Source organism: Spea bombifrons, chromosome 6 (genome assembly GCF_027358695.1).
Source record: "Spea bombifrons isolate aSpeBom1 chromosome 6, aSpeBom1.2.pri, whole genome shotgun sequence".
In the NCBI taxonomy this organism is placed as follows: domain Eukaryota; kingdom Metazoa; phylum Chordata; class Amphibia; order Anura; family Pelobatidae; genus Spea; species Spea bombifrons.
The window spans coordinates 10,232,306-10,252,730 of NC_071092.1; the positions used below are offsets into that span (position 1 = coordinate 10,232,306).

Genomic DNA, 20,425 nt, shown 5'->3' on the forward strand with positions numbered 1-20,425 from the left:
GTCTCAGCACAGTTCTCCGTACTGATGGTATAACTGTTAATTATTTTATTTTTTTGTGTACCCTATTTTATTTTTAAATATGCAGTAGGACTTTGGACTAAAATTCATGACTAACTGTCCATCACACATAAAATTATATATTTCAGACACCCACCTCCTGCTTTTTTGTGCCTTACCGCATATATCACTGGACGAGAAGGGGTTAATGTAGCTCTAAATAGTCTTTATGCTACATCTGCTTTGAGGAATACCCATCTTATGCTTATGATGTTTCTATAGTCATCATTTGATTGCAAACGGGTTTGTTGTTTGGGCATTACAGACCAAGTTTTAGAGAGCTCTGCCATAGCTCAATTCCATTCTTCAACATAAATCAAGATACACCAAACTATTTTTAAAAAAGTATCACTTTTATTTTTTCTTTTTAATATACATTTTTTTTTTTTAGAAAATTCAGAGCAGATGGTAGGATAATTTACTGAACATTATTTCCCAGGTAGACTCTAATCTTTCTTTTGTCTGGAATGTACACCACCACCAGGAGCTAATGTAACAGTCTGCGATGGCAACAGTAGCAATTAAAGAAATCCGGCAGCAAACATTATATGGAAGAGGCAGAAAAACGAAATCCAATCCTCATAAGGTTATGTGATTCAGCTTAAAAAAAGACCCATTCCACTAAATCTTTTCTTGCCAATGGGGACATCCACTCATAAGAATGCTATATAGTAGTGACCCATCTGAAACTAACATTTTGCTCAAACCTATAATACTGCATGATGTCTCTCGCCCATGAATCACAATGATCCATTACTAATATAACACAGGCAGAGCAACACAGCAGAGATATGGATACCGGGGGTATTTAATGTTCTGCACAAATAGCATAATTGTAACCAAGCAGCCATTGTCCATCACCATGGGATCTCTATCTGCTTGTGAAATGTGAACAGGTAACATGCCAATTAAATGTCTGTGCAGAGAGAATTATGTATTTCAAGTATTACATGAAACTGACATTGATGCAGGCATAGGGAGAAAGAGATAGACATTAACCGGACCTTATCAAAAAGCCACATCTAAAGAAGAGAACAATGAGAAGGAAGCAGACATTTCCACAATGGCCGACACACCAGCTCATCTTGTCTGATGGCACAAAAGCAAAGTGAACCTCAGTGGTTCCTTGACACCGGCACAACTCGGTAGGCCTGAGACGAGTTTGTGAACACGGTGGTTAATTGTCCTCTCCATTCTCACCGGGCCCTTTTATAAGGCGCTTCTGGCCTCGCTTCCCTGCAGGTCCTTTGGGTTTGGCAAATGCCTGCTTGAAAGCATGCTGCTTTGGGTGAACTTCGTCATAGAGGAACTCGGACGTTAGCTCAGAACCATCTTCAATTTCAATCTGGAAGAAAAAAAGTTACAGTGGGAATAAAATATGTCTTGATCCAGGGACAGAGCACACCCAGCGTGTCCTCATGGAACCAGTAAATGTCTAGTCTACACAGCATGAAGTACTACAAAAATGTGATAGAACTCTGCACAGTAGGTTTTAAAGATTGAATCCAGGCTGTTCCACCTGGCCTATTTGAAGTTTATCTATCTTTAACTGGATTAAAGTATAAAGATCACGCTATATTAAGCCATCAGACTACGCAGACCTCTGCATGGTATGTATGTCAGAGTTGGTTTATTGTTTTTGATGCTCATCTGCCACTTCAAACCCCAAAGAAAAGAAGAATATAAAGAAGAATTTAAAGAATATATTTTAGCCCTATTATAAAACATAATGAAAAATGGTGCCCTTAAACCAGCTGAAGAGTTTATAGAATAGGAGCTCATACAAAGATTTACAATTCTTTGCAAATTACCAAGAATTGTACATGAAAGCACCTTTAAAGTGAGACTATCACCAAAAAATAATGTTAATGCAATACAGGCCTAATGAAACAACCTAATCATTAATGAAAGTCTGTTCTGTTCTGTTCTGATAATATAAAAATATCTTTCATCTTGATAGATGTTCCCCATGTTCTTGTTAACCGCTAAATTGTAGCTCATAGACATATAACACGAGTAGACACACAGATATATTGTGCAGCTGTCAACAGGGCAACAGATTTTCTCTAATGACTTCTTAGCTGTTCCTGCAGTTTGATGGAATAATAAGGCATGAAGCATTTACCTTCTTTACAATGTCCAGCTGGAACTCTTGTTCCATGGATTCTAGAAGTCTGTTCTTGCAGCTGGAATAAAGCATCCTCTCTTTTATGCTGCATTTGTATCCTGGCATTGAGTATATAAAGACTGGAAAAAAACAGGGAGAAATAATCTGATAATCTGTATACAAAACAGAAAGGGCCTTGGGGACATAAGGTATTGGCAAACTGAGCAAAGGTCCTCACCCACAGACTCCAGGTGGTCACCTTCATGAGAGTGCTTGTAGAGGAATAAATGGTATCGGGCTGAATCCTTGGGGATCCTTGAAGGAAGGTCTTGGATCTCTGTGTGCTTTGTATGCACCAAGTCAATGGTCTCCTTCTCCAAATCCAATCTCTATGGAAAAAAACAAGGCAGCAATGGGTCATAAGAACTTGAAAAGAAATGACTGAAGGACCGTGATGATGGTTGAACAGAAGTCTTGGTGTTGGAAAACATGAACACACCAAGTATTATCCCAGTAAAGGAGCAATAAAATAATCCATTAGTTAGAGGTTAAAAAGCAACCTTGCTACATGGCTACCTTTTACCCCACTTCGAATGATATGAATGCAGACATACAATAAAGGAGCTCTGGGTTTAAAGAAAAAAAATGACCGACAAGTGACAATGGATTTATATGTAAAATGAGGTCATTTAAAATGCCAGTGTGTACTACCGTATTTGTAGATGAGGGTGCTGGGTAATGAGATTGAAATCAAAGATAATTATTGGTTGGGTGTTGCCCCAGCCATGACCCAGGCTGGTGCCCCAGTCACCCGCCAAAACCTACCTCCGCAGCCGTTGTCTCTACTGAGACCTGGAATATGACATCAGATCGTGGTGTACGCAGCGATGGGAAGAGCATTCTATAGAGTCTGTGCTCATTAAGCACAGACCTCCATAGTGCGAAGGGGCTGGTCAGGGTAATGAGCAATGAAACACCAGGGAGCCCGACTGCCCAACAGAGTTAATATGCCCCAAGTTTTGCGCCCCTGTTGCTGCCCCTCTAAATCAGCAGTCTTAGGTCTGAGAAGACTATGCCCCTTTATGCTGCTGGCTGGAAGATGGGTGGAAGACATCTTGACAAGAACGAGGCCCTTTCTGTTTGGTTGGAGAGGGGTAAATACGTTGGCCAGTGGCTGGGGTATAATATGGCACACACCAGTTGTATGTAATTGATTTTCTTTTGCTTCAGCAGCAGGATGGCCTCTTCAGCATCAGGCCTGAGAGGGAAGGCAAGTCCTTGGAGGGTCTGCTGTTTGCTTTCCACACTTATCTCTGTTTTCACCTTTGAGAAAAACACAAGATTATCAGAAAAAATTATAATCAATAAGGGTCAATAAGGCTCTACAACAGACGTACAACAAAAAAAAAAACAGATGAAAAATATATAACAATCACTGTAATGTGTAAAATGCTTTTATAGATCGATTTCTAACATACAACTCACCTCGTTGATCTTGATCTGCCGTAACTCTCTCTCTGCTGCAGTGAGTGGAGCTTCAGCTGCGCAGGAGGAAACGTGTTTCTGGTAGCCGCTCAGAGAAATGTCTTCCTGTCAAGTGAAATGCAATGGTCGTTCATGAAAGTCTCTTACTAACGTACCCTAAACATCATTTAGCAGAGACATTATGGTCAAATCAAGGTTTCGATGAAGGCAGGCATTTACCACAGAACCCTCCACACCACCCGTAAGTCAGAACACCTTTGTAATTCAGGTATATGAACAAGACACAACCACCAGCTGGATGTAGCTAGGCCCTGGTCAGCAATGTCTTTTGTCCTTGGACAGACCGGAAATTTTCCCTAATGCAAACTCTTTTCATCACCAACCAAACCCCAAAACTTTATAGACAGACCTGTACGGTCCCAAACAGCTCGTCCTTAATGTGTCCTCCCCCAAACTCTTTCTTCACGGTGGCTCTTGTGGCTGCATACAACATCTTCAGTCTTACCTGACAACAAAGAACAAGCAGAAAACGGAATTACCACCTTTCACCGAGCCAGCGATACACGACATTTTGGTCTCGTTCAGCTAAAGTAGTTAGAATATTTAAGAGCTGATGATAATGTTAAAAGGAAAAAGGCTAACCAAACTAGATTAAAAGTCTTGAATACACAATAAACGCTCTACAATGTAAAATATATTTTAATTGTCCTGCTCTAAAAACTTGTTAACCAAATATTGCTAAAATAACACTGAATGCAAATAAAAATGCTATAGTTTTGATAAATTAGTTCACTATGAGGACGAGTTCATTGGCACATTTATTAGGCTCAGTATGGGTTTGAAGCAGGGACTGTGTCTCAGATATTATACTGTTGTTGGAATGTTATTAGGCCACATGAGGGAGCCTCTGATTATACGGACTCCGATAGTACTTAGCTTTGCAAAGAAAAGTTGCCAAAATTAGTTACATCACAATAGTTTATTTTCCGAAATCACAGTTGCGATCTGTACTTCAAATACACATCATAGTTACATTGTTCAACCCTTCTAGCTAACCTTCCTACTCTTGATCCAAAAGAAGGCAACCCCCCCCCACTAATAAAGCTACCCCCTAATTCATCATGATGTCATTTTCGACAAAACAATCTCCAGGAATGGGCAAGAGAAGATACACAAAAACCCAATACATGCCAAGAGTGTCTTAAACGTAAACAGACATATAACGTCTTCTGGAGTCTTTCATAAAAAGTGCAGACGCTCATCCATAATCATAGGCTACGTAGATTAGTGAGTTTTCATCATTATTGCGTATTGGGGAGTATAAGAGTGAAGCTGCATAAGAGGAAAATGCGTCCATCAGGATGTGAAAATTCTATGCCTACTTAATGGAAAAAGAAAAGCGCCTCCTACCGGAGAATGATCAGGTGACCATGATAGGAAAAGCCACTCGTATCCCTGCGCATTCTGGCTGTCCAGGCGATAAAGTATATAGCACGGCTCGGTCTCATCTAGAAGTGGGAGCACTAAGGCATCATAGTCTTTATCCCAGTGTAGCTTGAGTTCTCTGTGAGCTCCCAACACCAGCTGTTCTGCATCACAAATAAGAAAAGGAAAACAATGAATCATTACATTGCGGCTGTTATCCCACATCGATGCAAATCACTAACTAGCCACCACGTGCCCAGTCATACCCAATGTGCCATCTAACCTATCGTTAACCCCTTCTTCTAAGTACCTACTTTAAAGGGGACAGGCAAAAATGTATGGGGGCGTCTGACTGCTTTATAACTGACTGCTGCATCAGCAATCGTGAACTGGTTCCTCGCTCTAAAACATAGTTCTGAAATGTATCTGTTAAAGTACCCCATCCACTTGTGGGTCCCGATATATGCTCTGAGGGATCGTGGCAAATATAAGGGACGTTTGGCTTGTCTGGAATACACAATACGCCTGAAGGGTTAATTGCAGCATAGATACAACACAGAACTTTTTAAGATTCTTTTTTTTTCAGGCAGCAACCTATTCATCAAAAATTATGAATGAGGCACAGATTCAAATGAATGAACAATTATTTCTGGGAAAGGTTTGGGAATTCAGTAGTACCAGAAATTATGTTTCTAATGCTAAATACTATATTTTTAAAAGTCAGTAGAGTAGATAGAACAGCAGCTTTAATGCTTAATGGCAGGAGAAACGGGGATATTATAAAAAAAAAAAAAAACTAGAGAGAAGTTGAGTTGGTTTTTTATATACACTATATGACCAAAAGTATGTGGACACCAGACCATCACACCTATTTGAATTTATTGGACATCCCATTCCAAAACCATGGGCCATTATATGGAGTTACCTCCCGCCCCTTTGCAGCTATAACAGCTTCCACTCTTCTGGGAAGGCTTTCCACAAGGTTTTGGAGAGTTTCTGTGGGAATGTTTGCCTATTCATCCAGAAGAGCATTTGTGAGGTCAGGCACTGATGTTGGACGAGAAGGCCCGGCTCTCAATCCCTGTTCCAGTTCATCCCAAAGGTGTTCAGTGGGGTTAAGATTGGGGCTCTGCACAGCCACTCAAGTTCTTCCACCCCAAACTCACCCAGCCATGTCTTTATGGACTTTGCTTTGTGCGCTGGGGCGCAGTGATGCTGGAACAGGAAAGGTTCTTCCTCAAAACAGTGTCAGTTCCAGTGAACTTGAATTGCTACAGCATACAAAGGCATGTTAGACGATTGTATGCTTCAAGCTTTGTGGTAATGGTTTGGGGAAGGCCTTTTCCTGTCCCCTGTCCACTAAGCAAAGACCACCAATGTCTTGCAGACTCGCAAAATCCTACTTTTAGAAGTTTATTAACTTCAAAAGTGTTTACATCAGTGACGTGTAGATGCTGGTTTACATCCAATAACCGATGGGTGGATGGGTCAATCCAGAACATAATTTGTTGAAAGGGAACATACTAACGGTCTGACATTTTAATAACCATCACAAGAACAAAGGCTGCCGTGAGAACTAATACATCAGAAGGACTTTGTTTAATTGATATAAAGGAAACATTATAATCCTGCCTGGAAAGGCTGTTACATCGCTGTCAACACAAGCTACGATTCAGGCACTGTAAAGGCCAAAGAAGAGAGACCATTAAGGACATCACACTTTAACCTTAAACACATGTCCAAGTCTAAGACCTAACAGTCATAATATTAATAAACTGGATGGCTGCAATAAACCACGCATTGTCAAATAAAAAACATGATAGAACAAACTCATAAAGCACTACCAATAAATATATAAATAAGAGAAGATACAGAGGTTGTTAGAAGATGTAAGAATGTACAGTTTCAAGAACATACTTCATTCTAACATGTCTTATTCCTCTAGACACAATGGGTTTAATGGTAGTGAATAAATGTATCCAGGAAGCAGTTTGAAGAATGTTAACAAAAGAGTTCATTCGAGCAGGGCCCTCCTCTTTTTTTATGTTATATATTGCTTGTTATGTCCTGTCTTCCCATTGTACCGCGCTACGGAATATGAAGGTGATAAATATATTAATAATAATCATCACAATACGGTATATCTAGTTAGCTCATGAAAAATGTGTATTGAGGAATAATGCTAATTGTTTTGATAACCAATAAATGATGTGAAATGTGTTTAATGTACTATTTATTCTATGACAGACTGATGGTCCTTATGGTGAAATGGGGGTACCTTTGGTCTGATGGGTACCAGGGGAGCTGACCTTGTAATCATTACCCTGTGGCTTATTCCCTGTCCTCTTTCTCCCGTGGTAGAATTAGCCAACGTGTTTATCCCTCTCGGTTCTGCTATTCTCAGCTGGCACATTCCAGACGGCCTCGCAAACATTTTCCATGAGTTGGCTTTTGGCTCTGCTTTTTAGCCACTTCTTTATTGCTCCCTCATTTACACAACTAGGTAGATCCGTCTAACTGAATTCACAGCCTCCGACTTACTCCCTACGGCCCTATGTGTGTTATTTTACTAAGGGTAGCAGAAAAATAAAATTTGGTTTTATTTCAAAGGAATTGATTTATTTATTTTGGTTACCAAATGAAAATCAGACAGTAGTAAGATTCTTAAAAAAAAAATATCTTATATTTAAACAGTTTAATGTAAGTTTTTTTGTAATTTTATTTTTATTAGCTTTTCATTATCTTTTTTTCTAATTTCCCAAAGCATACGCAAGTGCATGGGAAAAGAACCCACTGGCTCTTTGTTAAATTTGTTAAAGGAAAAGGTAGTGTGGGTGAGAGATAGATGAGCAAAATCAAAACCTAATTATTATTATTAATATTTAATTATATAGCACCATCATATTCCACACAAAATGTTAACAGGAGTATATGTATGTATATATACCATTTAACAGTGAAATATTAAAAAGGTCCCCAAATGGGAAAATATGGCTAGGTCACCTTCTCACCAGGAGAAGTCCGCTGTTTCTTTGAGGTTCCCCTTCTTGGATACCCCCACAGCACTTTTTTTTTAGTAATTTACAACTCACCGTCTTCGATAACCACTTTAATGAGTCGGATAGATCCATTGCGGGCCTTTGCAAAGAAATCCTTCAGTTCTGGTGTAGCTGCAAGAACCAAGAACATACCGATAAGTCAGCAATCAAAAACGGGGCAAGTTAAAGTCCACCAACAACGCACTCCAGCAACGCCTCGGAGAGGACAATCAGAGCGTCTGCCACAGATCAGCTCCAAGTACTGTATGAGAGCATGTGCTAAACTTGATCACCATCCCGGCAGCACAAAATCCCAAATATAGCTGAGGCTTTGGAGAAGATGAGAGGCAGGGGGGGTAGGAATGAGATCTAAGTGACAGTAAGTATATTTAATACCACGGCTTTGCTATGAGGAAACAAGGAACTGTGTTACATCAGCGCAACACTATGGTATGACTTGAAGATCTAGAATAAAGCAGGGGGATTATAGTCCAATCCCAGCACCCCATGCCTTCTTTTCCTACGAGCAGCCCCCTCCTGCAGAATGTTTCATAATGTTTTCATAAATACCTTGTGACAGTGACACAGGAACACATAATGTCTCTTGGACACACAACCTATATTTATATATATAGCAATAGAAATAGCCTACGGCTCATTAAGATGTGACCCGGACAGTCGTAGCTGGTGATCCATCACACACTAAAAAGTCACACGCCAAAGGAATGAATCCCTTTTACATCTCAGTGACAGTGAAGATGTTTAAGAGCCATACAACAAAGGAAACAAACAAACAAGGCAATTTTGACTCATAAACACCAACGTGATTAGAGTTGAAGGCACAGACTACCATAGCTGGAGAGCGAGCTGTCATTTAATACCTCCAGCAAACTCCAGCAAACCATTATGTTACTCCTAGGTGCGCAGTACTATGTGATGTCAATACATTAACACACCCCGGAAGCACTCAGTTATCAGAGTTAACTTTGAGAAGCTTGGCTGGGATAATCTCTTGGAAACGGATCACTCAAAACTAGCGCAAGTCCTACAGAGTAAGACGGTAGGAGTAGTTTCTAGAGCATTTTACCGGGAAGGACACATTTTGATTTCTCTCGTTTTATGTCCTGCGTCAGTACGGTTTAAGTGTTGCTACCAAGTTGCAGAGCTTAACAAGGTGGTGAGCCCAAGACAGCCCCCCCCCTTACCTTTCAGGGGTGAGTTCATGCCCGGTCACGACGTTTTGGCAAACATTTTCATCAGCATTGACTTATAGGCTAATTTTAGTGTATTAGACACAGTGACTTGCACAATGTTAACACACTCATGCAGTCAGTTCAAGAAGCCAAGTTCCTTCCTGTGGCGGCAACAAGAGGAAGGCAAACTCGCGGCAGCCCGAAAGCCCACGGGACTTTTGCAAATTGTGCTAATAAGCAAACAGCAGGTCCCCACGCTATACACATTACCTGTCGGTATTAGCTCTACAGATCTGCTCTTCAAAGTGAAACTGCCAAGACATAAAATGTTTGCCCAGTTGACTATTTGCGTAGCTGGAAGCTCGTTCTACAAAGGAATTCTACAATCTGCGCACATTTCTAAATAAGAACATTTCCTTGAGCGTGTAGTTGTAGGCTACTGAAATAACAAGCGTTGTATCATCTAAAGTCACACTTGGATGTGGTTTTGGCGCACAGCTGATGTCATAACATTGCAACATCCATTCCACAAAAAACCGGACCCTCACAGTAAGTTTGCAACAGCAGGGCCCTCTTCTCCTCCTGTACCTTTTTGTGGCGACGTGCGTTAATCTTATTATTGAATTGTCGGATATCACATGCGCTTCAATGCATTGGAGACCGGCAGGGTCCCTTTAACTCTTTAGCGTACCCTCAGCCATCAGCTACTTTCTGTGCAGATGTTCAGCCGAACGCATCTCTCTGCACGTGAATGGAAATAGAGGCTTTCCTTTCGCTGATTGGCTGATTCAAGCAGCCAATGAGTGGCAAAAAATGTTGGCCCACTCTGGTGGAAGGCTACTGCGGCAAAAAAAAAAAAACTTTCCTGACCTAGATGTTGCGTCTAGGTCAGGAAAGTTTTTTTAATTTTTTTAATGTTGAGTATTAAAAAATATGCATTCTTCTTTAAGGGGGGGGGGGTGTCAGAGACATTAAACTGACCCTTTAAACCTTAAGCTGCCATACACTCTGCCACCCTACAGAAAAAAGGGCTGGTAGCAGTAAGATAAAAATAGACTGTTTCAAAAGGCTGCATCTGGATTTTCCACACTTACGTCACTGAAACTTCAAAACAACTCGGCCCACTCAGCCGTGGGAGAGCTGGAATTCAGGGGGACGCGGTAGAAATTGTTTCTGATGCAGCACTAGCGGAGCTATTACACATAGCACATATTTTGCGAGTTCCTGGTCGCACTGACTTTGCACCCTCGCTATAATTTATACCACATTTTCAAAACGTCGTCTTCAAAAAATAAATGGCTTCCCTTCCAGAATACAGAAAAAAAAAGAAACTCATTCATTACTTATTCTGTTCAGTTGTTAGTCGAACAACCGATTATATTTCTGAAAGAGGTCAAAAAGTACAGATCGCTCCTACTCCAATCCTGCTTGGGGTACGCTGGGCATACCCAGGATACGAAGCCCCCCACATGGCGCAGGGTTTGCACCCCAAGATTCTTTTTTAGCATCAAAAGACCCGGTAGATGGATATCCACGGCTGGAAACACAGTGCTAAACATGCTAACGTGGAAGGAATGTGAATCGTAATGAGTGCCCATCCGACCAATGGGTGACTCTTAAAACCAGGATCCCTAATTCTAAGAGAGCCCATGGCCATCCTGATGGCTCTCGACTTTATGGACAATTACTATGGCTGCCCACACATTGTTTTTTTTTATTATTATTTATTTATGTTGTTTTTTGTGTCTTAATGTATTTATGTTTATTATATTTATTAACTGTATGAAAAACCATAAATAAAACATTTAAAAATAAATAAAAGGACCTGTGTCTCCCGAGGGTGGATCTTGACCCAAGCTGGATTTGTGCCCCGTTTTGACCGACTTTTCCATCTCTATTATTCTACCCAACTACTATCCATTCAATAGCACTTTCTTGCCCCCAAGCTCATTGGCTTGTGGGAGATGTAGGGGGTATGGGGTAGTTGCTCTGCAGCTCTTCTAAAGGCAAGTGTTTTTTTGTTTTTTTTTTTAATTTCAGCTAAAGAATACCAATTAAAAGCAGTTTTAAGGTATTTTAGCATGCATTCTTTATTGGTGGGACTGCGTGGCTGCACTGGAGAGTCCCTTTAAGAGGATTCTCTTAGGAATAAGCATTTATTTACACAACGTGAATCCGTGGGGTCTACAACTTCCTGCCTGCTGGCGCTGGGAAAATTTCAAAGAATAATGTAAGATCTTCAAGACAGGACATGCTGAAACCATCAAGTGTGAATTTGGGTGGTGCCTGCGTGGGGGGGGGCTGTGACAAGCAATTCACATGAGAAAAATATATCATAGAGAACATGAAAATACGAACATGTTATACCAAAAAGAATATAAAGGTCACTGCAAATACACTATTTAACAGGCAATAAACATTATGGGTTTTTTTCTTATAAGAATATTGTCTTTTTAAACAGATTGTCACCTAGAAGAAGCCTGTAGGTCAATAATATCTAACAAGGTTGAGCGGTATTGTGGATGTTGCTGGGCAGGCGTAGTCTAGGAGTAGGGAGAGAAGTATGAATTACCTATGGGCACATTACTCCTTATCAGCGGCCTCTTGTGGTCTCCTTCCCGACGCACGCAGGAGGCTGGAGGCTGCTGACGGAGAGATTTGGCTCAGCTCCATGAATTGGATCGGAGGGTGGCACGTCCCTCGTTCACTTCATGCCATACTTTTGCCAGCTCGCCCGTCTCTAACCACTGACTTCAGTCAGAAGCCTTGGGGGCTAATACCGCGAAGGAATTGAAACATTCACGGGACAGACATAAAGCTTCCGGATTCTAAGACGCGACCAAGGACTGATAAAGATCCGAGTCTCTACAGGAATAATGGGCAGACTCGATGGGCCAAAAAGAAACATAGAATGCGTTGGCAAATAATCCAGTCTGCCCAAATTCTGAATCGTTTCCTTAGTCCATGGCCTTATCTTATATTTAGGATAACCTTTTGCCTATCACATGTATAATGAAATGCCTTCACTGTACTAACCTCTTCCACCTCTGCTAGAAGGCTAGTCCATGCACCTACTACCCTCTCAGTGAAGTAATATTTTAAGACTTTTGTTGTACTTTTTCTTCCTTTAAACATACTTTCCCTATTGAGGACGTCGGCCAAAAGGGCCGATTCTTCCTATTCCCATTACAGCCGCTCCATGGCTGCCTACCGAGGAATAGCCTAAGATATCACCAGACGGCAGACAGACGGCACCGATAGACATTTCACCGGATCATTTACATCTGTTTACGGGTCATGGTGTACTGCAACTCCCATAACAATCAGTCAAATATGATGTAGCTAACCACATCATGCTGCGATTAACGAGGATACAAATCGAGGAAGATCCAAAATTACAAGCCAAGTCCACACAAAAGCAGCGACTGTCACCCGGCCTCTACTCGCCCCAACCGGGCTGCAGCCCCGCAACCGGCCTCAACTCACCCCACGCGGGCTGTAGCCCCGCAACCGGCCTCTACTCGCCCCACGCGGGCTGTAGCCCCGCACCCCGCCTCTACTCGCCCCCCCCCCGTGGGCTGCAGCCACGCACCTGGCTTTTACTCGCACTCATGGCTTGCTGTTGGTAACATTGTTTCTCAGGTCCCGGATTGTTTGGATAACCTGCTGAGAATGTTCACTGTCCGTCTGTCAAATAGTTAGTGATGCAAAAATATTATTCTCGCACCGCAACATATTTACAGACGTGTTCCCAAAACCATGAGAGGAACCAATTCCACCACGAAACAATTATACTGTAACCATATATAGATATATATAAGCAGTACCTACATCTGTCTATATCTATCTATCTATATACCGGTATATATATATACACGCACATACAAAGCCTTGCAATAAAACACATAATACACACACACACACTTATATATATACACACACACATGATCTATATCTGTGTATAAAATAGTATACGATATATATAACTATATATAAACACATATATATATAAACATGCAAAGCCTTGCAATAAAACATTATATACACACATTTATATATACATACACAGCTATATCTATGTGTGTGTATAAAATATTATACCATACATATATCTATATATACATAGAAATCCTTGCAATAAAACACATTATATACACACACTTCTATATACATACACACCTAGGTGTGTATAAAATAGTATACGATGTATAGATATATTGATTACTGTATACAGCTGTGTGCAGGTTGTGTATAGGTGCCTAGGGTGACAGCTGCTTATAACGGAATGCTGGAATGTAGCTGTGCGGCGGTCGGTATATACCGTGAATCCCGGTCTGATGCGCCATGGTCCGGCTTCTGACAGCTCGAGGATAGGGAGCGGCTGGCGGGCCTGCGGTGAAGGGCGTGGCTTCACTGGAGGCGGGGCCGTTAGGTGAGGCAAGACAGGCTCGCGTGTATGGGGCGGGGCTTAGGTGGGTTTGATGCGCGTCGAGACAATGATTTGCGCTTGTGGGCGTCGCTAGCTGCACGTAACCTTCGAGCGCTTATTTTCAGAGGAGTGACCGATCAGCATGCTGGGAAATTCACTCCTGACGCCGAGCATTGTGGGTGGTGTAGTATTTTGTTGCACGCTCCTGCACGCAGAACGATATACGTACATGCTAATGGTGACTGTCCCCTCCCATTGATTAATTTAAAATAAAAGTTTGCGTTATCTGAGCAGAACGGCATTCCATAAGCAAGTAGATCCATTAATAGGAAGCAAGGACAGGGTAATAACTCTTGTAGGGTGTTATTTCGTTAGGTCTTTGGAAGGACAGAGTAATACAAACCAATACATCAATGTATTTAAACAGCAAATATGTTCATATGTTATTATGTGCAATAAAAATATTTTGCTAAATGACTTCTACTAATAAAAGCCCAACTTTGGGAAATGCGATTATCTAACAATATACAGACTAAGTTTTTCAATGCAGGAAATAACTTTTGGTAAAGTGTTTCTACTTTGATCCTCAACAAGAGTCGTCCTCACCTGTTTCTGTAAGTCTAATTGTTATAATATAAACTACTTGTCATGTCCTGTTTACCTATTGTACAGCGCTGCGGAATAAGGTAGTGATATATAACTATTATAAATAATTTTACCTTTATGAATACTTTGCTTCTTACACTTCCCCTAAAGCACTATACATATTAAATCAATAAATGCCTAGACTGTAAACATATGTAAAACTGTAAAAATAGTAAAAGTACCCCATAAATCACAGGCAACTAAACATTTTTCAGCCATTTTTTTATTATTTATGTAAAAAAAAAATAAAACAATTTACAAGAAACAGCTGTGGACCATTTACCTTCATGGAAAGGTGATAAACACACTACAATATATAAATTCTTATGTACACAGCTGTGAATGTATTTATCGACTGTATAACAGTATGGAGGCAGAAACGCTCTCTTAAATACTGCTTTTATGGTGGTAGACAGAACCAAAGATGCCAGTTCTTCACTAGACCTTACATTTGTGCAATTTTATCTTCCGTGATTTATAGTTATCTTTCAAAGCAGGGATTACAAAAAAAAATGCTGGACTTTTGGACACAGAAGGAGCAAAAACCAACTTCCTGCAACCTGCATACATAAATCCCTATCGTTATAGAGCATCAGTATATGGAAAACAGCTTATGCCAATCGAAAACTGCCGAGACCAAGATCGCAACTCTAACACCAAAACCAGAATAGTGCCTGACTTGCAACGCACCCTCAGTAACATTTTCAAATTTGGCAACGTAGGATGCTCCAAGGAAAAGATATTCCAATAAGCTTCAGTGGATAAAGAAATATTTCTTCCCGGAAACCAAACTATTAAAAAACCCCTTGCTTGTAAAGCAGCTTCTGCGTTGAGATGCTCTCTCCAAAGCTAGTGTATCATGCAACAGAAACACGTGGGTTTAGATTTGTTTTAACACTGGCATCTCTGTTTAAAGCACCCACAAAAAGATGAGTAACTGGCGCTGTAAAGCTGGGCAACTGGAGAGTGTGTTGATATAACCCAACCGCCAACTGAAGACAAACACCGTCCGTTCCACATCTAAGGTAGTCGGCAGAAAATTGTATATTTGCTTAAGTAGAGGGTGCAATTTACCAAGTGGGACAGCACCATTAACATTTCAGATGCTTAAAATCGTGCCTTTTAGTCTCTCTTCGTTTAAAGAGTACGACAGGATAGTTCCCGGATTGCTGCACTTGCATGGATTCTCCATGGATTATAATTCACTCTCAGCAAAAGCGTGAATGAAATAAAACAGTCGATCGATTCACAGGTGATTTAAATAGCCATGGAAGAACAGGTCTGATGTCAAAATAAAATGTAAACAAAAAAGTCACAACATTTTGCCAACATGAACATCTTTAGCATCTACAGGAAGGAGAAAACCTGACCCACAGCATATCAACATACAGGTGGCACAAATGGAAGGAAACGCATAAAAACGGTTGCCACAGAAGTTAAAAAGGCCTCAAAAAAAAAAAATCCAAAATGAAGAATGAGGCGGTTAAACAAGTTAAGTAGATGACAGATGTCCTTGTAAAAAAAGTTCTGAAATGTCACACCCCATGTTGGAGAAGAAGAAACACTGGTAGCCCCAATGCAGGGACGGGAAGAGTATCTGTTTTGGCAAGTTGATGTGTCAATTGTCAACATTGATGGAAAGTGATAATACTTGGACTTCTGGTGGAACAATGTCTTTTTGTGCTTGTTCTCGTTGATTGGGTGGAATAATCTTCAGAAATGCCAGGAGTATCATGAAAGAATCTACTTATTTCCTTTTATGCTTTTTAGAAGGGCACATCCAACATTAATCATCGATGGTCGGAAGCCAGAAAGCCTGCAGAATAGGGAAAACAAGCAGATTGCTTAAAATAACCAAAAAAAAAGGGAAGTTGGCAGATGCAGAATGAAACCGATGGGTTAATAAACTCTGAAAGGGATTTCAGAAGAGCTTAATCTGTATCAACTGTACACTACAAATATATTTTTACAATAGTGCAGTGCCCCTTTACTACAACAGAATGAGACATTAAAACTAAATATAGGAAGCCAATATAAGTTTGCCATCAAATGCACCAAGTTAAGAAAATCTGTATAGGAGAAGAGTTTCTCCCCTCTGCAGGACCACTGACAATATTTCATAGGCAGGCAAATAGAGCCCTGCAGTAAAATAGCACTACTTTTAAACAGTGCTTCAACTGGAAAGTTTGGCGTGATCATGAATGTTCCCCCGTTTAAGAATTGCACATTACAATTACAATGGTATTTCTACCAAATTTGGCCTACTGTGCACAGAACAAATGAGGAACAATTCTTACCATATTGGAACATGCACTCGCAAAAGTCATGAATTTGGGGTTGAACTGTAAGCATGTGATGGGACCGGTGTGTTTACCGTCCAGCACGGCCACTTTCATCCCACTCTCTCCGTTCCAGACGTGGATTTTGCCGTCCTCTGAACCTGCAAAAAAGATGTATAATGAGAAAAGGCAGTTTTATGACCAAAGAGTCTAAAAATAGATAAAAAAAATGGGGCATCTTACCAATCATAATAAACTGTGAATCTGGAGTAAATGAGGCCTCCAGGGTGACTGCTTTACTATTGTTGTAGCCCTGTATTAAAGAGTGACACAAATTAATATTAAATATTATTTCAACAACCCAATGTTGCATATTGCATAAAAGTTTAAAAAATACTCACCCCAAATGTGTGCAGAACAGCCCCCTTAAAGGCATCAACCAGTCTGAGGAAGCCACCATTGGTAGAGAGTAGGATTAGTTTGCCGTCGTTGCTAAATTTTAGAGCTGTCCATTCACACGTTCTGTCGTACTGCATCTTAAAGTTGGCAAACGGACCCTAGAACAGTCGTTAAACATTTTTAAAAAATTACACGTCGTTACTTAGAAGTAACCAAATGCCTTTATCTAAACATTAAAAAAAACCCACCTTATCAAATGACCGAAGATCATACAACTTGACGGTCTCAGAATTGACCCCAGCTGCAAAAATAAGACCTTCCGGATCAAAGGAACATACAGGCTTCCCTTGAAGATGCATCAGGCCCTACAAGAGACACAAGACAATTAGAAACGTATAGGTCTTAAGCAGGGAAACACAACATATTATAAAAAATGGACGGTCGGTTTTAAGAAACTTCCTCGTAAGAGGGGGTGCAAAAAGGAAGAATATTTTCATTGAATGATTTTTTAAAAAGAGATTTTATAGTTTAAAGGTTACTTCCCCTCCAGATTTAACCAATATATAATAATAATTACCATTCAGATGCAAAAATGCGTATTTAATTATCATTGTTTGTACGGTGCTGCTGAATATGATGGCGCTATATACATGGGTAAATAAGCAGTATATAACATAAGTTGACTTTCAGAAACAGGTAAGGAGGGCCCTGCTCAAAGGAGCTTACAATCTAGAGAAATCGGTTTTGGGCTCATAGCTACCAACTACTAAAGTCATTAACAGAACCTTAAGATACAACTTTCTCTGTATTTTTGAAAGTGAAGCCAAGAAAAGCTTAACGGGGAATTCCAATAAAGACAATACAAGCCAAAGCCCCATTATTTGTGAAATCATTACACTTTATTCATATCGCAGCCGAGAAACTGTTTCTAAAAGTATATATTTTTTTTAAATGAAGGCATTCCCAGCCACGGAAATAAGCGGCCACTATTCTAAAACATAGAATAAAGATAATGAATTGGAAACACAAGCACATAAAAGGGAAAGCACTCAGTAACTGGCCATTTAGCAAACTGGTCTTATGTGAAAGAGAAAAAATATATATTTTGAGTAAATCAAAACAGCCTGCTTTAAATAAATATAATATATACCGATGGAAAAGTGCAATCAGTCAGCAGCTTCTATAGTTCTGAACAGAACACATTGGGGAGGCTGACTTGTTAGTATTCCTTTAGTACTAACCTGGCAGTTGGGAGAGCGAAGGTCCCAAAGTCTGATTGTTTTATCCAATGACCCGGAAATGAACGTATCATCAACAGGAGACATAGACAAGGCAACTACTCTGTGGAAAAGAAGCAAATAACTATGAAATAACCATGAATACTTTTTTAGGAGTCAGTGTCCAACATAGAAAATAAAAACATGATTTAAATCTTGTTCTCCCCAAAGCCTCGCCGGATTAAAGCAATAAGGGGAAATGAAAAATCAAAAAAAAGGAGGGCATGCTCTTCTCAACGTATTATAGGATTTCTCAAAGCCATTCTTCACATATCCCTAGCCATGCAGGGTTCGCCTCACGAGAACAGCCAGGACTTTACGTGGCCCAGATCTAAATAACAGACACCGACTATAAGAGGTCAAGCATACAGTTTCTATTTTTTTCTTTTTAAAACAAACTGTTTTAGTCGATACATTTGTAGTTCCTTAAACAGAAGCTACTGAAAATGAAATGCGGAGCTGCATATCGAGGAGACGACACCAATACACGAGTCCAACTTTCTTTAAGTTGCCAAAATGTTGTTCATGTATTGATTCAGAAAAATGTTTGCATCCGTGTACAAGAAAATTAATTGTTTGGAGGTTTAGGACAGCCAACAGGTAGCTACACTACACAAGAGTCGGCCTGAACAGTTTCTTCCATGTGAATAAAGAATTGGTTTGCAGAAGCAACGGCATGTTTGAAAACATGCATTCGCTGACGCTACATATATTATGGATCGTCTGGCAATGTTCATTATTGTACTTCATGCTTTAGTACATAGCTCACCTTTTGCTGTGTCCCGGAAAGTAACGTATGTATTTATTATCGTGAAGAGACAGGTAGCGTATAGTATCTGCAAGAAATTATAAAAAGCTGAAACAAGAGCCTCTCGGTTACACGTTACAAAGTAATTAAATCAGACTGTTAGCATTATCTTTCTGATCTTCACTCGGTTACAGTTTCACGATGAGTCCCGTCCACGTGCGGATTCCTCGTAGACTGTGCCATGTCCCAGGCAAGGCAGTAGTCTGTACAGTTATCTCCAAGAGAGGGTGGTGCCGTAGACCCTTAAACTGTACAAACAACTACCTCAGCCCAGATCCAAGCATTCTGATGGATGAAGCATCGCCACAGGCATGGACCTAAACTGCTGAATAGTCAAGAAAGGCCCTAAAACGATACGTTAAAAAAATAACAATCCAGTTGTTCCCCAAGTGCTACAAACCACATACCATCGATTTTGTTGGAACTGTACACTACTGTGTTGGCTGCATGTGTATAACGTATGAGATCCACGCCGTATTTTTTACTGTACAACGTCCTCTTGGGCCTGTCAAGACAGAAGACAACAGCGTCACCGACGCTAGAAAAAAAACCACGATCACAACCACTACTAATTGATGATCTGCTGTACTCACTTGCCCTCCTGGCAATCATAAAGCACAATAGAGTCATCGTCGCTGCTTGATATCACCGTTTCGCCAGTGGGACTGAAGTCAAAGCAGTTGATTTTGTCAGAATTTTCACGAAAAACTTTTGCGACCCTGAAGCTGCGTAAGACGTTATCGGTGAGCTTCATGGTTGCATCAAGGGTGGACTCTGCACCCCTATGGTCCAGAAACGGTGTGCTGGAGGACTGGGGGGGGGGATGGGAATTTATGGCATAGAAGAGATGGGCAAATGACACCAGTATGTGTTATGAGTTTCTTGTAAAACGGGGTTAAATAGGAAATGAATACAGTAGGGTAGAAATAACGGTGAAAATAGTAGAAAAATCGGATTTCCGGGTCACCAGGGCCACGCTTTTGGATGCCCGTGGATTACAAGCGTCTCAGGCTCGGGTGACGTCTGAACAGACAGAAAATGGTGCTGTGGATCCGATGCTTCAGAGTCGGTAGATTCCTTTCCGTCGATCCTTCCCGGTCACTCGGCTTAGATTTCGCGCTACTTCTCCGCTTTCATTGTCTGCGCCATGTTGCCCCTGGAGCCGGAAAGGAGACCGCACGTCAACGGCGCACGCTCAACGTCATTGGCTATTAGTGGCGACGTACTACGCTTTTTCCGCCTTCTTGGGCGTAGCGGGTGGTAGTCACTTGGGCGCCATATTA

The 20,425-nt window shown here is 40.8% G+C and overlaps 2 protein-coding genes across 3 annotated transcripts; both read right to left on the minus strand.

Annotated features, from left to right (window-relative positions):
- Positions 1-389: 389 nt before the first annotated feature.
- TWF2 (twinfilin actin binding protein 2) lies at positions 390-13,755 on the minus strand. 2 transcript variants are annotated; one of them, XM_053468762.1, is made up of 9 exons: positions 13,627-13,755; positions 8,167-8,244; positions 5,060-5,238; positions 4,059-4,154; positions 3,650-3,754; positions 3,362-3,487; positions 2,403-2,553; positions 2,183-2,304; positions 390-1,402 (listed from the first exon to the last, which is right to left on the minus strand). In XM_053468762.1, exons 1-9 carry the CDS (start codon positions 13,649-13,651, stop codon positions 1,235-1,237), a joined length of 1,050 nt encoding a protein of 349 aa, XP_053324737.1. In that variant the 5' UTR covers positions 13,652-13,755; the 3' UTR covers positions 390-1,234. The 2 variants fall into 2 exon arrangements, with proteins under 2 accessions (XP_053324737.1, XP_053324738.1); XM_053468763.1 differs by lacking the exon at positions 13,627-13,755 and adding an exon at positions 9,576-9,616.
- A 1,865-nt stretch (positions 13,756-15,620) lies between these two features.
- WDR82 (WD repeat domain 82) lies at positions 15,621-20,306 on the minus strand. The gene is made up of 9 exons (XM_053469656.1): positions 19,736-20,306; positions 19,550-19,647; positions 19,104-19,170; positions 18,299-18,398; positions 17,306-17,422; positions 17,060-17,215; positions 16,902-16,971; positions 16,677-16,819; positions 15,621-16,195 (listed from the first exon to the last, which is right to left on the minus strand). The coding sequence occupies exons 1-9, from the start codon at positions 19,894-19,896 to the stop codon at positions 16,166-16,168; spliced, it is 942 nt and encodes a 313-aa protein (XP_053325631.1). The 5' UTR covers positions 19,897-20,306; the 3' UTR covers positions 15,621-16,165.
- Positions 20,307-20,425: the final 119 nt, after the last annotated feature.